The 25,033-nt window shown below is 42.4% G+C and overlaps 1 protein-coding gene across 1 annotated transcript in view; it reads right to left on the minus strand.

Annotated features, from left to right (window-relative positions):
* mindy4 (MINDY lysine 48 deubiquitinase 4) overlaps positions 1-25,033 on the minus strand; it is a 275,155-nt gene that overhangs the window by 107,792 nt on the left and 142,330 nt on the right. The window contains exon 8 of the mRNA XM_073055046.1: positions 9,156-9,272. Within this exon, the coding sequence (XP_072911147.1) occupies positions 9,156-9,272 (117 nt within the window). The remainder of the gene's footprint in view (positions 1-9,155; positions 9,273-25,033) is intronic.

Here is a 25,033-nt window from a genome sequence, read left to right on the forward strand (position 1 = left end):
GGTTATAGAGTACTTGATGACAAAGTCAGCATTTGAGGCTGCCTACCAAGTTAAGAGCCCATGGCATTACAGGAAAGTTACTGGCACAGTTAGAGAATTGGCTGATTGGTAGGAGGGAACACATGGGAATAAAAGGATCCTTTTCTGGTTGGCTGCCAGTGACTAGTGGTGTTCCACAGGGATTGACATTGGGACTGCTTCTTTTTATGCTATATATCAATGGTTTAGATAGAATATATAGCTTTGTTGCCAAGTTTGCATATGATATAGAGATTTGTGGCGGGGCAGATAATGTTGAGGAAACAAGTAGGTTGAAGAAGGACTTAGACAGATTAGGAGAATGGGCAAGAAGAGTGGCAAATGAAATACAATGTTATGCTAACCACTTTGCTACCATGCCATTTGTGGAGGATTGCAAACTGCTGTTTACATTTATTGTAAGAGGAGTTAGAGTTCAGAAATAACTTATTGTATCTAAAATACTCAGGTCATCCCAAAAGCATGAAAATAAATACAATTATTTCATTCACTTTTAATTCAATCAGTTTGGCTCATCTGTATTTATCACTCCCGTAGATCCAAAATTTAAATCTGCACTTGAGACAAAGTTGTGGACTAACACAGCTATGGCCATATATTGGACCATCGCAGCTAACAAAAGTAATTTTGTTCAAGATTTCTGTTGACTCTGTCAGCAATGTACATAATAAGACTGCAGACTGGGCCGCAGTCTGAACACTGCGGAATGTACCTGAACACCCGCAGTCTCATTTTAAACAAGCGTCTCTGACCTGTGAGAAACCTCGTCGCTGTGGCCTGCTCCCGTTGCTGATTGGGCCACGGGAATGAACATAAATGCCTGTGTCTTTTAAAAAAGCATTGCTGACCTGTGAGAAACCTCAATCATTGACAGGATGTGGGCAACACTGGCTAGAGATGACTCTATTAGACAGCTAGAAGAACTACAGCCTCACAACCTCAGTGACCAGGGTTCAATCCTGCTCTCCAGTGCAGTGTAAAATCCGTGCACTCTTCTACTGCACAAGGATAGCGGTGAAGCTATCATATTGCAGCCTGCTTCAGCCACCCAGAGAAGGCCTCATTGGTTCAGCCTTTTTCACAGTGGTGTGAATCAGGCACTTGGTCAGCTGTTGCAGCCACCGAGGAAGGAGATACCTGCGCAGGCTGTGTGCCACTAGATTCCGCGCTGAGTCAGAAGCTGGCCCCTCCCTTCCAGGGCTGCTTTCTGGAGTTCAGTCAGTGGGAAACAAACTGGATTGTGTTTGCACATGGCAGCACTGCATGATACGAAGAACTACTGCACGCTTGTTCTTGCAGAAACGTGGCTCCATGACACCATCCTATGCACCATCAATCTAAAGGCCGTGATACACAGGGACGGGCTGCATTATTATTTTTAATATATATCTTTGTAACTGTATGGTTTTCAACTATCAAAATTATATGTGCTGCTTGCTGTGTGTGACTTAGTGTGCTTTGTATTTTTGCTCCAGAGGAACACTTTTTCATTTAGCTGTATTCTTGTGCATGGTTGAACGACAGTTGAACTTCAATTGTGACTGCATGGGTTGTCTCAGCATGGTCCCATTTCCTCCCATGAAGCATTGACGTGCAAGATGATCAGTTAACTGGCCACAGCACATTACACCTAGTGTGTAAGTGAAATGGTTTTATCTGAAGAGAGTTGACAGGAATGTGTGAAAGATAGGTTGACTTAGCTAAGAGTTTCTCTCTTTGCAGCGAATCAGGATGAGAGATGTACAAGAGACTTTTTCCCCAAGGCAGAATTGGTGAATATTAAGGGAGATAATTTTACAATGTTTGGAGGAAAATATTAGGGGGAGGTAGTTTGTTTTTACACAGAGTGGTAGGTACGTGGAACACACTGCAAAGGGAGTGATAGAGGCAGACACAATAAGGAGATTCAAGAGACTTACATGCATAGAAGAAAGAAAAATAGAAAAAGGGTATGTGGGAAGGAAGGGTTAGATTAATCTTAGAGCAAGCTATAAGGTTGACACAGCATTCTTCTATGTTCTGTGCAGTGGGATTTGCGTAGGCCTAGTGTACCATAGGGATGTGACAGTAGTGTAGTACTGTAGTTAGTGTGACACTATTACAGCTCAGCATGTCAGAGTTCAACCACTATCGGTTTGCACAGTGTTACAAGGCTTGGTTCCATTGATCAAATGCGGCATGGGCCAGCATAAGGAAATTACAAAGAAGTTGGAAGATACAAGGGTGAAGATGAGTGTGCATACAGGAGCAAGATATACCACCTAGTCGAGCAGTGTCACAGCAACAACCTTGCACTCAATGTCAGTAAGACAAAAGAGCTGATTGTGGACTTCAGGAATGGTAAGATGAGAGAGCATGACACCAATCCTCAAAGAGAGCAGAAGTGGCGAGAGTGAGCAATTTCAAGTCCCTGGAGATCTAACTTGGTCCCAACATATTGATGCAGCTATAAAGGCAAGACAGTGGCTTAATTTCATCAGAAGATTCTGTCTGTCACTTAAAACACTCAAAATTTTCTACAGATGTACCATGGAGAGCATTCTGACAGGCTGCTTTCACTGTCCGGTATGGGGGGGAGGGGTGGTTGCTACTACACAGGACCAAAAGAAGCTACAGAAAGCTGTAAAATTTGTTATCTCCATTTTGGGTACTAGCCTCTGCAGTATTCAAGGAATGGTGCCTCAGAAAGGCGATGCCCATTATTAAGGATCCCCATCACACAGGGCATGCTCTCTTCTCATTGCTACCATCAAGAAGGAGGTACAGAAGCCTGAAAGCACACCTCAGTGATTCGGGATTAGCTTCCTCCCCTCTGCCATACAATTCCTAAATGGACTTTGAACCCATGAACACTATCTCAGTTCTTTTTCTTTTTTTAAGTATATACATTATTTGTTTCTGCACTACTTTTAATCTATTCTATATATATGGAACACCCTGCCGGGGCAGATACTTCAGGGACATTTAAGAAACATTTAAGACAAATGCATGGATAACAACAAAATGGAGATCTATGTAGGAGGGAAGGGTTTAGATTGATCTCAGAGTAAGCTATAAGGTCGATATATCATCATGGAATTAAAAATCTGCACTTTGCTGTAGTGTTCTATATCCTACCTTTTAAAAGGGGTAACATAAAGGTTATTTCCCGTTCTCCAGAAGGTATTCTGTGCCCATGCTCTTATCAGTAACACGCTGTCAATACCAGCTGTTACACTTCCTAATAGGCATGAATCATCCCAGGATCAAAGTAATTAGCTGGGATTCAGCTACCATGAGCACAAGATCTCTGGTGCATAGCTGAACATGAACTGTTAAAGCACTTTCCATGGAGATGCTTTGGATGTCAAGAAGCACCAGAAGCTGAAAGCCCATGCGCTTAAAACACATTCCAGAGGGAATTAAGATTTTAATTTTTTTTTTAATTTACATTTCACAAGGAATACCCCCAACACTATTATATTTATTCTGTTTGTGGATCACTATTTTCAATTTGAAGAGCCTCAAATTACAATGGGAACTCTTGCTTGTGGTTCTAAAATTGTATTCCCTTAGGCCTAAATGTTTCCTGTTTATAATCAGAGCCAATAATTTACAGCATCAAATTCTAAGGCATGATAATTGTTTGGATGTATATACGGTGGTGAAGTTGGAGCAGGGAGCAGTAGTCAGATATTATTCACAAAAACCAGTAGTCTTCGTTTGATACTCTGCTGCTAAAGTAGTAAAGCAACATCAACGGAGAACACAAGAGATTCTACAGATGCTAGAAATCCAGAGCAACACACATAAAATGTTGGAGGAACTCAGCAGGTCAAGCAGCATATTCAATTATGAAGAGGAATAAAGAGCTGCTGTTTTGGGCCAAGATGCTACACACAGGCATACATTGCCCTCTCTTTAATCAAGATGTTACAGTCATGAAGTTGTACAGCACAGATACAGGCACTTCGGCTCATTACGTCTATGCTCACCTGTTTTCTTCTTGGATAATCCCATTTGCCCACATTAGGTCTGTATCCAATTATGCCTTGCCTAGTCAAGTGTCAGTTTAAATGCCTCTTAAACATAATGATTGTATCTGATTACATATCCTCCTCACTGACGATCAACACTGGTGCACCTCAGGATGTGTGCTTAGCCCACTGCTCTACTCTCTGTATACACATGACTGTGTAACTAGGAATAGCTCAAATACCATCTATAAATTTGCTGACGATACAACCATTGTTGGTAGAATCTCAGGTGGTGACGAGAGGGTGTACAGGAGTGAGATATGCCAACTAGTGGAATGGTGCCGCAGCAACAACCTGGCACCCAACGTCAGTAAGACCAAAGAGCTGATTGTGGACTTCAGGAAGGGCAAGACGAAGGAACACATATCAATCATCATAGAGGGATCAGAAGTGGAAAGAGTGAGGAGTTTCAAGTTCCTGGGTGTCAAGATCTCTGAGGAACTAAACTGGTCCCAACATCTCGATGTAGTTATAGAGAAGGCAAGACAGTGGCTTTACTTCATTAGGAGTTTGAAGAGATCTGACATGTCAAAAAATACATTCAAAAACTTTTATAATTGTACAGTGGAGAGCATTCTGACAGGCTGCATCACTGTCTGGTACGGAGGGGCTACTGCACAGGACCAAAAGAAGCTGCAGAAGGTTGTAAATCTAGTCAGCTCCATCTTGGGTACTAGCCTACAAAGTACCCAGACATCTTCAAGGAGCAGTGTCTCAAAAAGGCAGCGTCCATTATCCTCCAGCACCCAGGGCATGCCCTTCTCTCAGTGTTACCATCAGCTAGGAGGTACAGAAGCCTGAAGGCACACACTCAGCGATTCAGAAATAGTTTTTCCCCTCTGCCATCTGATTCTTAAATGAACATTGAATCTTTGTACACTACCTCACTTTAAAAAAAAATATATACAGTATTTCTGTTTTTGCACATTTTAAAAAATCTATTCAATATATATATTGTAATTGATTTACTTGTTTATTTATTATTATTATTTTTATTTTATTTATTATCATTATTATTTTTTTCTCTGCTAAATTATGTATTGCATTGAACTGCTGCTGCTAAATTAACACATTTCACATCACATGCCGGTGATAATAAACCTGATTCTGATCTCACCACTTCCTGTGACAGTAAGTTCCAAATATTAATTACATTCTATGTAAAACTTTCCCCTCAAATCCACTTTAAGCTCCTTCCTCTCACCTTAAACCTATGCCTTCCTGTTTTTGATACCTGTCATGGGGAAACAATTCTGATTATTTACCCTACTGATGACCCTTATAACTTGATATACATTTGTCAAGTCACCTTTCCCATCCTTTGTTCGTGGGGAAACAAACCCAGCCTATCCAATTGCTCCACCTTTCTCAAGTCTTCCAGTCCAGGTGAATCTCCTCTGCACTCTCTCCAGCGCATGCACATTATTCCTAATAGTGTGGCCCAGGAATACACACAGTACTCCAAATGCTACGTGACCAGTGTGTTTTGTATCCCAACTCTTAAATCTATGTACCGGCAAGTGTTGCCTTCTTCACCACCCGATCTACCCACGTTACCACTTTTAGGCAGTTAATGATAGAGACCCCCCATTGGATGGGTCAACCATGGATGTTGCGTCAATGTTGGATGCAGCACCATCGATTGATACACAAGCCAATACACAAGTCAGGGAGTATATGGAGAACAAGCTGTTGCCCATGTACACAACTGATAAATCCAAAGGAATGGCAGAGACAGATACAGTTTGGCATCTGTGGTGTCGCAGGAGTTGCCAGCCAGCATTGAAATCAACATAGGACTGCTTTAGGGACTCCAGCTCTGGAGTTTTCCTTAGGGTTTACTCCCAAAGCCTTCCCCAAGAGTTGGTATAACCACAAGGCAGAAGAGGTTTGAGATCTCCTAGATGAGCTGCCAACCACAGCTGACAAGTGCCATCTGCCTGATATGAACGGCAAGATCTCTCGACTTAGCCCTTTCATTTACTGCATATCAGAATCAGAATCAGGTTTATTATCACCTGCATGTGACGTGAAACTTGTTAACTTAGCAGCAGCAGTTCAATGCAATACGTAATTTAGCAGAGAAAAAAAAAACATAATAATAAATAAACAAGTAAATCAATTACATATATTGAATAGATTTTAAAAAACGGGCAAAAACAGAAATACTGTATATTAAAAAAAAAGTGAGGTAGTGTCCAAAGCTTCAATGTCTGTTTAGGAATCGGATGGCAGAGGGGAAGAAGCTGTTCCTGAATCACTGAGTGTGTGCCTTCAGGCTTCTGTACCTCCTACCTGATGGTAAAAGTGAAAAAAAGGGCAAGCCCTGGGTGCCGGAGGTCCTTAATAATGGATGCTGCGTTTCTGAGATTCCGCTCTCTGGGTACTTTGTAGGCTAGTGCCCAAGATGGAGCTGACCAGATTTACAACCTTCTGAAGCTTCTTTTGGTCCTGTGCAGTAGCCCCTCCATACCAGACAGTGATGCAGCCTGTCAGAATGCTCTCCATGGTACAACTATAAAAGTTTTTGAGCATATTTGTTGACATGCCAAATCTCTTCAAACTCCTAATAAAGTATAGCCGTATCTTGCCTTCTTTATAACTATATCGATACGTTGGGATCAGGTTAGATCCTCAGAGATCTTGGCACGCAGGAACGTGAAGCTTCCATGTGCCCCCACAGCATTTCCCAAAATGCATCACTTTCACTTGGCAGCATTCAATTCCATCTGCCACACTCAACCCAATTTCCACCTGATCACTATCCTGCTGTAAACTTAGAAAACCTTTCTCACTATCCACAACATATTTAAAGCAAACAACCAATACCCCTTTGAAGTGCATCTCATACAGCAACTCCACAGCAGTGTGAAAGAACAGATGGATCTTGGCGTCTACGACTATTGATCCCTCAAAACTGCAGTGGAAGTTGATGAAGTTATTAAGAAGGCATATGGTGTGTTAGCCTCATTAGTCAGGGGTCTGAAGTCTGGTTGCCCCTTCATAGAAAGTAAGCTTTAGAGAGGGAGCAGAGGAGATTTACCAGGATGCTGCTTGGATTAGAAAGTGTGTCTTATGAGCGTAAATTGAGTGAGCTAGGACACTTTTCTTTGGAGTGGAAGAGAATGAGAAGTGACTTGAAAGAAGTGTACAAGATGACAAGAAGCACAGATTGAGCTGATAGCCAGAATTTTCCCAGAGCAGAAATGGAGGCATAATTTTAAGGTGATTGGAGGAAAGTACAAGGCAGTTGTCAGAGGTAGGTTTTCTTTTACAGAGAGTGTTGAGTGCATTGAACACATCGTAGGGGGTGGTGGTAGAGGCAGATACATTAAGGACATTTAGGAAACTCTTAGATAACATCAAGAGTCAAAGGGCCTGTACTGTACTTTAAAGTTTTATGTCCTATGTTCAAATTATCATAAAAATTAAAGTCATAATAATTTTCCCACACAACAAAACTGCAACAATAATAACTACTCCACATTGTTTCCTCAGAACTCATCCTGAAGCCAAGGCTTTCTGAAATTCTGAAACACAACCTCACTTCAGTTACTCTTAATGAGTTTAATGCATATTTAACTCTTAAAATAACATGATTGAACAACACAGAACAATGCTGGAAGCAGTGTCAATAAAATAGTATGACACAGGAGCAGGCCCTTCAGCCAGCAGGTTTGGGCCAACCATGATGGTAATCCATTTGCCTGATGTGCCTGTGCACTCTGGATATCCTTTTTTCATATTCAATCAATCATTAAGAAAATGAGAAGATTAGGCCACTGGGCCCCTCAAGTCTATGAAAAACTTTACTTGCAGCAGCATCACAGACAAATAGCATCAGATAAGCAGTGTCCGTAAAAAAACATAATTCATACTGTTAACAATAAAGTGATAAAACTTAACAAACACATACTTCAAAATAAATATCAATCTATTTCAGTGATACTGAGCAGTGTATGTTTCTGACATAGCTGAGTTAACAGTAGATAGCTCTAATGAGGAGACAGCACTTTTACACATTCACATGGCAACCAAAACAAACCATACATTTTTCACCAGCACATAACAGGACCAAGTGAAAAGGCTTTTGTTCATGCCATGGTACTGTGTTCCTCCCAAGTAAGCATATCCCAGGGAGGCACTGCATCACTCTGCACATTTTTAAAGGGAAAAAGGACTTTTAAAATTACGTTGGTTTAAAATCCATTATTTAAGCCCCTTTGGTTCCAGAGCAGACCCATCATATCAGAGGATAACTGATATCTTGGGCCCACCACATACATGCTGACCATTATAGCAGCTTTTATAGTGCATCCTTTTCAAGATGACCATCCTGAAACAAATGGATTAATTTATGAGAACACACAGACTGCTACTAACAACTTTCAGTTGCCCAGGCACATGGAATGGAAAGGTTCAAAAGGCCATGGGCAAATGGAACTAGCTTGGGCCAGATGGGTTAAGGGCCTGTTTCCATGCAGGATAACTGGAAGGGAACCTGGTACATCTGTAGATTTCCCTACATGAAGTGTGTCCACAGAAGGCTATGGACCAAGTGGTGGTAAAAAGGATCAATATAGGTGGGTCATAAGCACAAGAGATTCTGCAGCTGCTGGAAATCCAGAGCACACACACAGAATGCTGGAGGAACTCGAGGATCAGACAGCATCTTTGGAAATGAATATAAACAGCTATGGGTTTGGGCCAAGACCCTTTATCAGGACTGGAAAACAAGGGGGAAGATGCCAGAATAAGAAGGTGGGGGAGAAGGGAAGGAGCACAAGCTGATAGTGAAGCCAGATGGGTGGGAGATATATACAGCATAGATACGTAGGTACTTGATGGTCAGCATGCATGTGGTGGGCCCAAGATATTGGGTGCTTCTGTGCTGTTAACTTTGTAACTCATCAAAAGTACTGCCATTTTTACAAAATTACTTCTTAAGCAGTCCACAGGTATCGTTGGAGTCCTGTCTTTATTGCCAAACTGTAACCTGTGTGAGTTTCATATCAACTTCTGCAACTTGAGAGGGTTTGTTTTCAAAATGACAAATCCTATACTTGGTGCTCTACAATATGCAATCAGAGAAACTTTCACCTTCTTCTGAACGATTCCATATTTTAATTCAGGTAGATCATTGAAAGTGAAACTCTGTATCTTCCATTCCTCGGCAAAGCAGCAGAAACTGGAGCCAAACAGAAGGTTTTTCAGCTGCTGTAAACAAAATGTTTGAGACAAAAGTTAAACTGTGGAATATTTTAAACCAGGTCCTTGAAGCGCATCATCCATCCCACACACCCATGAAATCCATTTACCTTTAGGAGTCCCACACCACAGAAATGGGCCCTTCAGCCCACCACATCATGATGACCATCAATCATCCATCCACTAGCCCTTGGTCTGTAGACTTATGTGCCTTACTACTTATATGTGAGTGTGTATGATTATACCACCCACTCAGGCAGTGTGTTTCAGATTTCAACCATCATCTGGGTGAAAAGAATCTGCCTCAATTTCCCTATAAACATCTTCCCTGCTTATCCTAAAGATATGCTTTGTAGGCTTTGTGCACAAGTTTTCTACTAACTACTCTAGCTATGCCCTGAATAATTAGTGTAACTATCAGGAATCCCTCAGCCCGATCTGATTCAAGGAAACAAGCCCAGACCACCCAGTATCTCCTCATATGTGAGACACGACATTCCAGGCATAATCTGGGTGAAACTCCTCTGCACCCTCTCCAATGCATCCTTTGCCTGCTCTCCTTGAGCTACACACAGTACTCCCTCTGTGGCTGGTTGAGTGATGTCACAACAACAACCCTGTACTCAACATCAGAAAGGAACTGGTTTTTGGACTTCAGGAAGGGGATGTCAGGGAAGACACAGCAGTCATTAATGCATATGACATACAGTAAGAGTTCCTGGAGCACACAAGTTGTCACAGACTTCAAATCCCAGAAACAACCCTTCAATATCACTCTGTCTCTTATCACCAAGGCTATTTCAGATATACTTTACCAACCTACCTTAGATCCAATCCACGGGACCTCGCTCATGTGGGACCTTGTCTAAGATCTTACTAAAATCCATGTGGGCAACATCAAGTGCTCTGCCATAATCATTGTATTTTGTTACCCTTTTGACAAATTCAATCAAATTAGTCCGCCTGGATAAACCCACCCCCCACCCCCCACAAAGCCATGCTGGCTACAGTTCTGGTACATTTAGCACATTAAGATACAGACTTTTGAGTACTCTGCCACAATGCAGAGTATTTTCCCTACTTTTTAATATGGTAACTCACAATGATCAAGAAGTCAAAGAAAGAGAAAATGCAATTGAATGAACTACCTTCCAATCTCTCCAATCCCAACTTCACCATCAAACCTGTAGATAAGAGGGTTGCTGTGTAGCCTAGCGGATTGACCTCTCACATTGCAAAGACTAGGTGCAACTCTCAGATACCTCCTCTTGAAGGGGACCCTATTCAGAGCAAACAGGCCATTGCCTTCCACAGCAGCACCAACCTCATCAACTCTGGAGATCTCCCATCCACTGCCACTGACCTCATAGTTCCCTTGCCCTGCACTGCTCATCCCTACCTCCTACCACTGAGATCCTCTAGCATCTCGTGTGTGTTACTCTGGATTTCTGGCATCTGCAGAATCGTTTGCATTTAGAAAATGCAACAACTGTTCAGTTGGTCAGGTGGCTCTGTTGAAACAGAGCTCCAGTTCTGGTATAAAGTCACTAATCTAAAAGATCAATTTGTTCCTCTCTCTGCAGGTACTGGCCTGGCCTTCTGAGTGCTGCAGCTTTTTCCAGATTTCTAGTGTTTGAATATTTAGCATCTAGTGTCCAGTAGAACAGGCAGACACTTGGCGCATGAAAGTAGATTCAGTTACAGTTTTCAAAGGAGAAACTAGATAACCATTTGAAGGGAAATAACTCAGAGAGCTTTGGAGAAAAGAAAATGGGATTAATCTTAAGGCTGTTACAAAATTTAAACTGATTTTACAATATTTCATTTTTTTTTATTCCTTCTCCTTTCCCCACATGATGCTGCAATTGAATGTTTCGCATGATTTTAAAGTTCAAAGTACATTATTATCAGAGTATGTATACTTATATTCAAACTTGAGATTCATGTCCTAATAGGCAGCCACAAAACGAAGGAACTCAATAGAACCCATTAAAAAAGCCACTCAAACGCCCAATGTGCAGGAAAAAAAAGTGCCAATAAAAATAAGCAAATAACATTCAGAACTAAAGTTGAGGAAAGTGAGTGCCCAGCCACAAAGCCAGTCATCACTGCAGTGGTTTCAGGAGCCTATTAGTTGCAGGCCACTGCCTCAGTTCAGCGCAGAGACAAGTAAACCTTGTGGTGCAGTGAGTTGAACATTGGCCGTCCCTCACCTCCGGTCCAGACAGCCTGATCTTTTTAATCTGACCTGGTGCTCAAATCAGCCAAACCCAGTTTGTTCTTTGCTCTTGGACCCAGGCCCTGCCACTTCAACACGTTCTCAGAACAGGGCCCCACTACCTTGATTTGGCCTATACCCGACCTTTCTAATTCTACCCGGTGTTTAAATCGGTTAAACTTCCTCATTCTTGGACTCATGCCCTGCCACCTCAATTTGGCATGTGCACACCCCAAAAAAATAAGACTTCAGTTCAAACGGCAAATATGCCAGGTCATACAGGCAGTTCAAAAGCTCATCTCTGACAGGGAAGTTGCAGGCTATTGACTGCAGTGATCGTGTCTAAGTAACTCGCTGTTTTATTTGTTTTTGCTTTCAGCAAGTCATCATTGTGCTTCACCAGCACCATCTTAAACCGGAAGATATGTGATTTGAGAACTGTATTTGATATGGCATGGCAGAAGACATGGCAAGTGAATGTATGGTTGAGAAATGGATACAGGAGGTGAAGCTTCAGATTTGTGTGTCATTGGGATATTTTCTAGGGAAGGTATGACCTGTACAGAAGGGAATGAATTCATGTGAACTTGAGAGGGCCCAATGTCTTTGCAAGCAGGTTTGCTAGAGTTTAAACTAGGCTGACAGGGAAATAGGAACCAGAGTGTTTGATCAGGTAATGGAGCATGGTGAACATACTGACCTCCTTCAATGATGATATTTCTCAGTCCACCATTTTAACAGAAACACTGACATTCATAAGCAAAGTAACAAATATTCCCTGTAATGCAAGGAGTATCAGGAACAAGTGTGATAAAGTTAGAGCATGGGTCAGTACTTGGCACTACGAAGTTGTGGCCATTACAGAGACTCGGCTGTCACAAGGGCAGGAATGGCTGCTGAATGTTCTAAAGTTTAGATATTTCTGGGAGGGAGGTAAAAGAGGAGGGGGCGTTGTTAGTCAGGGATAGTATCACAGCTGCAGAAAAGGAGGACATCATGAAGGAATTGTTACTGAGCCAGTATGGGTGGAAGCCAGAAACGGGAAGGGAGTAATAATTGGGAGTATTATATAGGCTGCCCAATAACAACAGGGAAAATGAAGAGCAGATAAATAGGCACATTTTGGAAAGATGCAAGAAATGACAGGGCTACCATGAGTGATTTCAGCTTCTCTAATATTGATTGGCACCTCCTTAATGCAGAAGGTTTAGATGGGGCAGAGTTTGTTTGGTGTCCAGGAAGGGTTGTCACTCGCCAACCATCAGTGACAAAAATCAATGCTTTTTGAATACAAATGTGCAAGTGACAATAACGGCCATACAATATGCATGTGATTGATGCTCATTAGAAAATGTTCAGCAATATTTTCTTGCCCAAAGTGCACAGAGTCCAAATAAATGAAAGTATACCAGCTATTTTCTCGATTTGTTTTTATTCTTTAAAGGTTGTCCCAAATAAACAGCTTCTTCAATTAACTGATAGATCAAATAACTGGAATCCACTATTATGTTCAGATCTTGTTGCTCACAATAGGATAGATGTAAAAGGGTATAGAGATTTACCAGGATGTTGCCTGGATTAGAGAACACGTCTATGGGGAATGGTTGAGCAAGCTAGGACTTTTCTCTTTGGAGCAAAGAGGATAAGAGGTAGCTCGATAGAGGTATATAAGATTATGAGAGGCAATGATAGAGTGTACAGCCAGCACCTTTTTCCCAAAGATGGCATTAGCCAATGCCAGAGGACAGCCATTACAGGCGAGTGGAGTACATTTTCAGGGAAATGTCAGATGTATATTTTTTTTACATGGAGAGGTAGGTATCACCTGGCTAACACTACCAGAGGTGCTGATAGAGGCTGATACAATAAGGATATTTAAGAGAATCTTAGGAAATGGAAGGTTATGGGTTGTATAGGAGGGATTGAGAATGATTATATACAATATTGTGGAATGAAGGATCTGTACTGTGCTGTACTGTTTTCTCTTCTATGACTATTTTCTCAAAAAGAGACGTATATAATTTGGTAACCACATAGGAGTCTCCCTGCTTTCTTCTGCTTTAGGGAAGGCTATTGCAACAATCCTCCCCAACCCACTTTTCCCACGGATCAATGAGCATTTAGACCAAAGAACATCCCTTCAATTGTGGTGGTGTGGACTCTATCCATCTAGAAGCATAAAATGTCATGAACAGCAATGCACAACACTCCAATAACAATAGGAATGTATCAGCCATTACACCTTTTATTTAAACTTTACAAAGTGTTTGCTTTACCATCCAATCTGTAGAGAATCCTTTTCACACTTGGATGCCTTTAGAAATTCCCCTCTAAATTTACATCAAATCTGAATCAGGTTTAATATTACTGGCATATGCCATGAAGTATGCTGTTTTGCAGCAGCAATATGTACATTGCAATACACAATAAAACAATAATTTAAATTGTTTATAAACACCAAAATGTATAAAATATTAAAGTAAATAAATACTAAAAGATACCCAAAAAAGAAAAAAAAAGTGAGGTAGTGTATGTAGGTTCATTGCCCATTCAGAAATCTGATGGTGGACGGGAAGCTGTTTTGTATTGTTGTGATCGTGCACAACTACATATCAATTAAATAAAAGCACACTTGCAGGAGATAACTTTAACTGATGTATTCACATTGCAGTGGGAGAGAGAAAAAATGATGCTTATGCGTAGAGAACAGCGCCTGAGCTGACGACAGATCAATACATAGAGCTAAAGGAGGGAACACACACAAAATGCTGGAGGAACTCAGCAGGCATCTATGGAGAAAAGTACAGGTGACACAGACAGGATCTGTGTTGCTCAGATTTCCAGTATCTGCAGATTTTCTTTTGTCTCTGCCGGGGGGGAGGGGGGGAAGAGTCATTCTTCAAAAAGAAATAGATCCAAACATTACACTTCTTCCCTCTTTAGATCAGTGCACCATAAAACTGTATATATTCAAAATATTCAACTTCCCTTTCATAAACTCATATTCCAAATAAACATGCTTTCACAATAACAATCCACAATTTCACACTTCTAAAGGTTTTATCTTTCCGGTGACACTCTGTTTCTTTCAGGATAGCGCCCCTGGACATGTAGAGTGGTATCAGGTTTGGCAGATGTCTTGTCAATGGAACGTTCTCATTGCGCCTCTGGATCTGTAAAGTGGCACTGGTTTTGGTAGGTGTGTTACCCAAGACAACGCTCTCGGTTTCCTCTACTACATTGCTGTCAGTGACATGATCATCAATGAGAGGCAGGTCCAGTGACTGTAACGTGTCTATCTTGTTAGATGCCATTGACTCAGGTGTGTTCTTCGGTTGAGCATCCAGTATCTGTTCCACATGATGTCTCTATGTCTGATCTCAGTAGTCCAGTTCTTGTAGCTATCCTACAAGTTGTCTTCTCTGTAATTACTTGCTCAGACAGATCTGGTTTCAGGAGGTCTATGCGAGATATCTGCTTACCGTTCATTAACAGTATTGCAGGTACTTGATTTGTTGTCGCATGAATAGAGTTCTGAAACACAAAAAAGGAAGTTGTCCACCTGGTGCTGTAGAGAAATGTCCTCCTTGTCTATCGCATTAATGGACTTCTTGAAGGTTTGGATAAACCTTTCAGCCAACCCTTTTGTTGCTGGGTGGTGAGGAGTGGAATTGAAATGTCTGATGCCATTTTTCTTCATGAATAATCAGAATTCTTCTGACATGTATTGTGATCCAATGTCACTTACAATTTGTTTGGTAAGCCATTTCTGGTGAATATTGTCCTCAAAGCAGAGACAGTCTTTGCTGAGGTAGTTGGCTTCATTGGCAAAACCTCCAGCCACTTTGAATGGGCGTCCACAGCAATCAGAAACATGGAGTCCATGAATGGCCCAGCAAAATCAAAATAGACATTCTACCATGGTGACGACAGCCACACCCATGGGTGTAACAGTGCCTGTGGGGATACATTTTGAACTTCTTCACATCCCAAACAGCTTTTGTCCAAGTCTTCAATCTGTTTGTCTATTCCCAGCCACCACACGTAGCTCTGGGCAAGACTGTTCCTCTTGACTGTACCCAGATGTCCTTTATCAGATTTTCTAACACTCAGGTATGAGTTTAGAGGGAACCACAACATGAGATCCACTCATCAGCATTATTTTATATACCAAAAGTTGGTCTTGACTTGTTGAGAACTCAGGAAACATAGGGTCACCATGAGTTGGCCATCCTTGCATGGGGATTTCATAGACTTCTGATTATATTGGGTCATTCCTCGTCTCCCTTTGTATTTTGGAATTTGTTATCAGCAACTGCTCTAACAATACAGTGTGGAACACTTCTGGAGGACATGACAGGCCATCAGCATTGCTGTGATGTTTGGAACCTTTGAACTCTACATCATAAGAGTGGGCTCCTAGGAATAATACCAAATGTTGTAAACGGGTCACAGTTATGACTAGAATTCCCTTCCTGGGATTGAACAAGGGGCTGGTGATCTGTCACTAGCATACACTTTTGTCCGCAGAGGTAGTGGTGGAACTGGATGCAGAAAAACTTTTTCACCCAGAGAGTGGTGGATATGTGGAATGCTCAGTCCCAGAAGGCAGTGGAGGCCAAGTCTCTGGATGCATTCAAGAGAGAATTAGATAGAGCTCTTATAGATAGCGGGGTCAAGGGATATGGGGAGAGGGCAGGAACGGGGTACTGATTGTGTATGATCAGCCATGATCACAGTGAATGGCGGTGCTGGCTAGAAGGGCCGAATGGCCTACTCCTGCACCTACTGTCTATTGTCTATTCTTTATTCCCCACACTAGACCAAGGGCCTCTCGGTCAATCTGTGCGTAGTTGCGCTCTGCGCTTGTTAGGAACCTTGAAGCAAACTCAATCGGGCATTCAGATCTATCTTTCATAAATGTGTCACAAAATGGCTCCAATGCCATAAGGGAACGCATCGCACGCCAGTCTGATGGGCAGAGATAGGTCATAATGGGTGAGCAGTTCATCGAATGTTATTAGTTTCCTTGAATGCTTTTTCATATCTTTCTGACCATTCCCACTTTGCTCCTGTTTGTAAAAGTCCCATTCAATGGATGTAGCACTGTAACAATATTTGGGAGAAACCAGTGATAGTAGCTTACAAGGCCCGATAGTCCGTGAGCCAGTAGAGTTAGTTGGTACCATCTGAGGGGAATAATGCTCATAGCGATTTTTGGCAAGGTATACATCTCTAGAGTTAGAAAATATGTGATAGCATTGCACCAGTGGTAGCTTTATGTGTGCTATCATGCATTTTACACCACTACCCTAAAAGAAGCATTTCTGAAAAGTGGCCAATATAAAGTACAACATATATATTCAACCTAGTGGTACTTTGTCGTCAGTAATCCCTTAACATTGAAATTTGTCACAATGATAGCTAAGTTCAAGCATTTTTCATCAAATGTTGTCATAAAATTCTACATTGAAAACTATGTCATTGGTGGCACTCACAGTAGTGTCCAATTTCACTAGAGTGAATCATTTCATTTTTAGAAAAATATTTGTCTGTTGTTTACACCCTATCCTCATTATATGCATCTTCAGACAATGCGGATTCACAGTTATGCGAGGAGCACTGCTTTCCCGCCAATACAAGTCAGGTGTGTGCGCCTCACAATTTCACTCCTGCAAGTCTTGCATTGGATCTGGTAAGGTGTGGATGTGCGATCTTGTGCTCTTAAACTTTTGTTGGTTTTTCCTACAGTGCAGTGATTTTGTGCTTGAAATATTTAACTATTCCTCCTAAGCGTCCGATGCCATGTCCTGGGCCATCAGCCGAGTGGCAGAGAACCGCTTTAACGCTTGAAAAAAAGTTGGAAATTATAAACAGCACGGCATCAGGTGAAGGTAACACAGCCCTGGGACGCTACTGCCAGGAACAGAACCTTGCCTTTAAAGTTCTTTTGTTGCTGGACAATGCGCCAGCCCATCCTAAACATTTGGACAGCATTCATCCTAACATAACAGTGCGTTTCCTGCCACCTAACACAACATCACTGATTCAACCGCTTGACCAAGGTGTGATCCACATTCAAGGCATCTTTACTATCTCTCAGATGCTGCAAACAACAGACAATTTTGAAAACTCCGGGAGTTTAACAACGGTGAGAGAATGGTGGAAGTTGGAACATGGCACAAATGGCAATGGACATGGATCCAAGTTTAGAATGAGTCAGCATTTCAGTCGTTCCTTGCTTTCAACCCTTCTTCCCTACAAGCAAATTAATGCTGAAAAATATGCTGCCAAGCAAACAACCCTCACCACTTTCTTCAAACCGGTGTCATCTCCTGCTGCCAGCAGTTCTGAGAGTTCTGTGAGTCTTCCTTCACCCCTTGCTGTGCTTGATGATCCTGACGACTGCAACCATCCACCTCATCCATGTAAAGCTGCCCGACACCCCAACAACCACTCATCTCCCAGAGCGAACACACCTGCCACTGTTGGTGAGCACTGTACACTCTAATATGTTAACTTTCTATATTTATTACATTGAATATTACCTTAAATTGATGAGATATAATACAAAAGTTGCCTTGTGGTACTGCTTTTGTGTCATATTGGTATGAAAATGTGAATAAATTGCAGATAAAACATATTTAGGAAGCCCTCTGGATGCATCCCTATTTTCTCCATGTAAATAATTATTCACATTATGCATCAACGTATCCCCTGCATATGAGGATAGGGTGTATTTTGGAAAAGTCAATAAAAACCCTAGGACACATATAATCACATGGATTTGTAAAGAATTTATTCAGGAATTCAAATAAGTAATCACTTTCTGTATATATTCTATATTAACATCAGTATAGCAGAAAATGTTACCACGCAACCCCCCCCCCCCCCCCCCGGAAAGGTAAAAAACCTCATTTGGAGAGTTGGAGAGATTTCTGGAGTCTTATCTATGTCATGATATTTTCCAAATTATTGTAACAAGTCAAAACAATCTTAAGCTTTTGTCATAGCATATAGAATTACAGTACAATAATTCAAATGTGGGGTTCCACACGGCCATAACCTAGGCCCCATTTGGTTGTAAAATGAATATATTTAATCAAAGACTGCTTTCCATACTTTGTTTTCCATACTTTCATAACCTATTAATAATAATAGTTTTCCAAGTCTTCCACATCTTCCACATCTTCATCTGAACTTTCCACACTCTCTGAGGTAGATGCCTGGTGCTCACAGTCTGCCAGTCTACACATGTCAGTACACCTGAGGCCATTTGCAACACACATACATCTTGGGAGTGAACATTTTTTTGGACAGTTACAGGCCAGTAGATCCAGGATGGCATCGGGTGCTGGCTGGCCTTCCATCCAGTGCACCACCAACTGTTCAGCTTCCTCTCTCTCTCCATCTTCCAGCAGGACATTTGCACTTGTGGGCTCTTCTCCAAACATCTTCTCCATATACCAGCCTGGTAGTTGGCTCGCTGTGCATGTTTTGTTAAGCAGTCCTTGCATGGTGGGAGTTGATGACTTTCAATTTCACCTTTTTTTGGCACAGAAAGGTGATACCTGAGCTCATTGACCTTGGTGGTCGATGCTTTTGGGGCATACAGGAGACATGTAAATGCCCCCAGTTTGTCCATCAGTTCTGTGGAGAGGTCCCATTCCTGACCCAACTCTAAGAATGTATCCTGAGTTTCCCTGTTGCTAGTCAGAAGTTTTAGGGCACTTGTCTTCCCTTTGCCTGCAAAAACGCTTACAGTGTCACATCCTGCAACCCAATGAGAGCCCTACAAACCTCTATGCCAACAGTGGCAGCAACTTTCCTAACGTCTACAAGCCTTGTACTGGTTTTAGTGCCACGCCTCTGGAACAATGGGGTCTCAATCTTGTCACAAAATGCTAAAGACATCTGTGTCTTCTGAGCAGATCACTACAGATTGGTATCTCTCTCTTGTGGCATGGGCAGCATGGAAAAGTAGGCGGCCATTGTTGACATTGAAGAGCTGACACCTCCTCACTGTCTTGAGATGTGATTCTGTAACCTTTGTCATTCACAGCTGCATACAGAATCTTCTCCTGTAGCTTTGCTCTGTACTCCGCCTTCCTTCATTCATGGACTATGAAACTAATGAGACTATTTTTGTTACTGATTTTGGTCAGGAAGCTCCTCCACTGCCTCACCATCTCCTCACTGCCTGTGATACCTTTGCAACTCATGACCAGTCTCTTCACCCTGTAGAAATCTTTCACTATTCTTGATAGAGTTCTCCTTGTCTGTGTCGAATGCAACATTTATTCTGCTACTCTGACTGCCTTCCCTCAGAGCCATACCCAGAATTGTGGCAAGATCTCTGAAGTAACTTGATCACCTTTGCATTATTTGGACCAAGTTCATTCCATCAGCCACTGTAGCAGAGTTTCCTGGGAGTTGCTCTTCTACTGCTACATTTTTCTGCAAGGTTGTGGCTAAAGTAACTTTATTTTTCTTTCTCAGCAATCCTTCTGGTGTGGACAGGGCCCAGAGCAATGGTCGAAGGGGATGAGAAAGGATATCCTCTGTACGCAGTCTTCACAAATGGGTCACGGACTCATTCCTTTGCACGTCTTGGGTCATTTGCAGTTGGGAAGTAACGCTCAAATTCTGGCGACATGGAAGATAGGTGAGTGCACACCAGCTGTGAGAAGGACGGTGCAGCCTCAGTCTCTCTCAAAATCCCTGCTAATGTTGGGAACATGTCAAATATGCCCCTGTCCACTTGTCGTCCCCACAGTTTCAATTTGGCTTTGAAAGCGGTCACTTTATCTGCCAACTTTAAGACAGTTGCCATTCTCCCCTGAAGTGACAAATTGAGTTAATTGAGCAGGTTGAAGATGTCACACAGATAAGCAAGTTTTGCTATCCACTCCTCGTCACTGAAGTGTGCTGCCAGTGGTGACTTTTTTCCTGAGATCTCTGTAGCGGCTCCCTTAGCTCAAAAACCCTGGCCAGGGCTCTCCCCCTTGATAGCCACCTGACTTCAGTGTGTAAGAGAAGGCGTTTGTGCTCTGCATCCATTTCCTCGCAAGGTTGCTCGAACAGTCGTGAGTTAAGGGCTTTTGCTTTGATGTGATTGATAACTTCAACAACGTCACTCAGTACGCTGTTAAGATCAGGTGACATTTTTCAGCTAGCTTTCTTTTTTTTGCAGTCTCGGCCTCAGCTGTCTCTGCATTATCGTCATTGTTAGGCCCTTTATGTCCCCTACCACCTCTTCCAAAGAAACTCTGAAGCGACGTTTGTTTTTTACTCGAGTAGTTGTAGTTTAATGACCGACTGATGACCTCGCATGTGTTCAAGTTCAACAGTGGGCATTACAGGGAATGAGGAAAGATGCAGCTGACTCATATCGTGAAATCATATTGTTTCCTCACGGCCCGTCAGCACATGCTTCGTGGCACGGTAGCGGTCCGCAGCCCGACGGTTGAGGAACCACTGCTCTAGCAGACGTGTTGAAGGAGAATTCTAAGGAATTCTACAAATGTTAACAGCAAAAGGATTGCAAGGGACAAAATTGGTTCTCTGGAAGATCAGAATGGTAATCCACGTGTGGAGCCAAACCAGATGGGGGAGATCTTAAATGGATTCTTTGCATCTGCATTTACTCGGAGATGGATAAAGAGTTTATAGAAGTGAGGCAAAGCAGCATCAACTTCATGAACCCTGTACAGATTACAGAGGTGGAGGTATTGGCTATCTTGAGGCAAATCAATAGACAATAGGTGCAGAAGTAGACCATTCGGCCCTTCGAGCCTGCACCGCCATTCTGAGATCATGGCTGATCATCTACCATCAATACCCGGTTCCTGCCTTGTCCCCATATCCCTTGATTCCCCTATCCATAAGATACCTATCTAGCTCCTTCTTGAAAGCATCCACTGGCCTCCACTACCTTCCGAGGCAGTGCATTCCAGACCCCCACAACTCTCTGGGAGAAGAAGTTTTTCCTTAACTCTGTCCTAAATGACCTACCCCTTATTCTCAAACCATGCCCTCTGGTACTGGACTCTCCCAGCATCTGGAACATATTTCCTGCCTCTATCTTGTCCAATCCCTTAATAATCTTATATGTTGCAATCAGATCCCCTCTCAATCTCCTTAATTCCAGCGTGTACAAGCCCAGTCTCTCTAACCTCTCTGCGTAAGACAGTCCGGACATCCCAGGAATTAACCTCGCGAATCTACGCTGCACTTCCTCTATAGCCAGGATGTCCTTCCTTAACCCTGGAGACCAAAACCGTACACAATACTCCAGGTGTGGTCTCACCAGGGCCCTGTACAAATGCAAAAGGATTTCCTTGCTCTTGTACTCAATTCCCTTTGTAATAAAGGCCAACATTCCATTAGCCTTCTTCACTGCCTGCTGCACTTGCTCATTCACCTTCAGTGACTGATGAACAAGGACTCCTAGATCTCTTTGTATTTCTCCCTTACCTAACTCTACACCGTTCAGATAATAATCTGCCTTCCTGTTCTTACTCCCAAAGTGGATAACCTCACACTTATTCACATTAAACGTCATCTGCCAAGTATCTGCCCACTCACTCAGCCTATCCAAGTCACCCTGAATTCTCCTAACATCCTCATCACATGTCACACTGCCACCCAGCTTAGTATCATCAGCAAACTTGCTGATGTTATTCTCAATGCCCTCATCTAAATCGTTGATGTAAATAGTAAACAGCTGTGGTCCCAATACCGAGCCCTGTGGCACCCCACTAGTCACCACCTGCCATTCCGAGAAACACCCATTCACCGTTACCCTTTGCTTTCTATCTGCTAACCAGTTTTCTATCCATGTCAATATCTTTTCCCCCCAATGTCATGAGCTCTGATTTTACCCACCAATCTCCTATGTGGGACCTTATCAAATGCCTTCTGAAAATCGAGGTACACTACATCCACTGGATCTCCCTTGTCTAACTTCCTGGTTACATCTATTGGAGTATAAAAGTATAAATTTACCAAAACTATGAAGTCAGTTTTGAAACTTGCTATTTGCTATGCATGTATCCTAAAAATATAGAAGACAATGGTGTGTTAATGAGAGGTAGCTAAGAGATATAGATTAGAACATGATTAAGTCACATAATCCTAGGACTATTATTTGCTATGCATGTACCTGATTTAGTAGGAGACTGAAATCCTAAAAATGTAGAAGACAATGGTGTGTTAATGAGAGGCAGCTAAAGAGATGTAGATTAGAACATGATTAAGTCAATGGGTAGAAACAATAGGGACGGGATGTACGTGTAATACGCAACTATAGACCGATTACATATGCTAATGCAACTGGACCAGGAGACTGCTATAAAAAATGCTGGGTCCGAGGATCGGGGGGCAATCAGCGACTAGCTCAATGACTGTCTCAGCTTTGATTTGCAAATTAAAGTTTAACCCTTCTTGAAGAATCTTCTGCGTCTCTTGGTCATTTGTGGGGCACGAGAAACCACGACACATCCTCGAAAAACTCCACTAGATTAGTCAAGCATGATTTGCCCTTGGTAAATCCATGCTGGCTCGGCCCAATCCTATCACTGCTATCTAGATATGCCACTATTTCATCTTTAATAATGGACTCTAGCATCTTCCCCACTACTGATGTTAGGCTGACAGGACGATAGTTCTCTGTTTTCTCCCTCCCTCCTTTCTTAAAAAGTGGGATAACATTAGCCATTCTCCAATCCTCAAGAACTGATCCTGAATCTAAGGAACATTGGAAAATGATTACCAATGCATCCGCAATTTCCAGGGCCACCTCCTTTAGTACCCTAGGATGCAGACCATCTGGACCTGGGGATTTGTCAGCCTTCAGTCCCATCAGTCTACTCATCACCGTTTCCTTCCTAATGTCAATCTGTTTCATTTCCTCTGTTACTCTATGTCCTTGGCCCATCCATACATCTGGGAGATTGCTTGTGTCTTCCCTAGTGAAGACAGATCTAAAGTACTTATTAAATTCTTCTGCCATTTCTCTGTTTCCCATAACAATTTCTCCCAATTCATTCTTCAAGGGCCCAACATTGTTCTTAACTATCTTCTTTCTCTTCACATACCTAAAAAAGCTTTTGCTATCCTCCTTTATATCCCTGGCTATCTTGCGTTCGTACCTCATTTTTTCTCCCCGTATTGCCTTTTTAGTTAAGTTCTGTTGTTCCTTAAAAATTTCCCAATCATCTGTCCTCCCACTCACCTTAGCTCTGTCATACTTCCTTTTTTTTTTAATGCTATGCAATCTCTGACTTCCTTTGTCAACCACTGTGGCCCCTTTCCCCCCTTTGAATCCTTCCTCCTCCGGGGGATGAACTGATTTTGCACCTTGTGCATTATTCCCAAGAATACCTGCCATTGCTGTTCCACTGTCTTTTCTGCTAGGATATCCGTCCAGATAACTTCGGCCAGCTCCTCCCTCATGGCTCCATAGTCTCCCCTGTTCAACTGCAACACTGACACCTCCGATCTGCCCTTATCCTTCTCAAATTGCAGATAAAAACTTATCATATTATGGTCACTACCTCCTAATGGCTCCTTTACTTCAAGATCACTTATCAAATCCTGTTCATTACACAAGACTAAATCCAGAATAGCCTTGTCCCTGGTCGACTCTCGTACAAGCTGTTCCAAGAATGCATCCCGTAGGCACTCTACAAACTCCCTATCCTGGGGTCCAGCACCAACCTGATTCTCCCAATTCACCTACATGTTGAAATCCCCCATAACTACTGCGACTTTACCTTTGCCACATGCCAATGTTAACTCCCTATTCAACTTGCACCTAATATCCATGCTACTGTTTGGTGGCCTGTAGACAACACCCATTAGGGTCTTTTTGCCCTTACTGTTCCTCAGTTCTATCCACACAGACTCTACTTCTCCTGATCCTATGTCCCCCCTTGCAAAGGACTGAATCTCATTCCTCACCAACAGGGCCACCCCACCCCCTCTGCCCACATTTCTGTCCCTACGATAGCACGTATACCCTTGTACATTCATTTCCCAGGTCTGATCTCCCTGCAGACATGTCTCCATTATCCCAACAACATCATAGTTACCCATTCGCACCTGAGCTTCAAGCTCATCCACCTTATTTCTGACACTCCGTGCATTCAGATATAGAATTTTTAGCCCATTTCTCCTCTCTCTGTTTAAATCACTGCCTATTGTGCTTAACCCAGCTCCCCGAACTCCCATCGGGCTATAAGCCCCTTGAATTTTGTTGTCCTTCCTAAATTTACTTATTCTTTCTGCACATTTAACTCCATGTTCCGTCAAGGTGGATAAATTTCCAGAGCCGACAAGGTATTCCCTCAGACTCTACAGGAGCAAGTGCAGAAATTGCTGGGGCCCTAGCAGAGATATTTAAATCCTCCTTAGCAACAGGAGAGTTATCAGAGGATTGGACGATAGCCAAAGTTGTCCTGCTGTTTAAAAATGGCTCTAAACATAAAACAGGGAATTATTGGCAGGTGAGTCTGACATATTTTGTGAGAAAGTTATTGGAAGGTATTCT

Source organism: Hemitrygon akajei, chromosome 8 (assembly GCF_048418815.1).
Source record: "Hemitrygon akajei chromosome 8, sHemAka1.3, whole genome shotgun sequence".
In the NCBI taxonomy this organism is placed as follows: Eukaryota; Metazoa; Chordata; class Chondrichthyes; order Myliobatiformes; family Dasyatidae; genus Hemitrygon; species Hemitrygon akajei.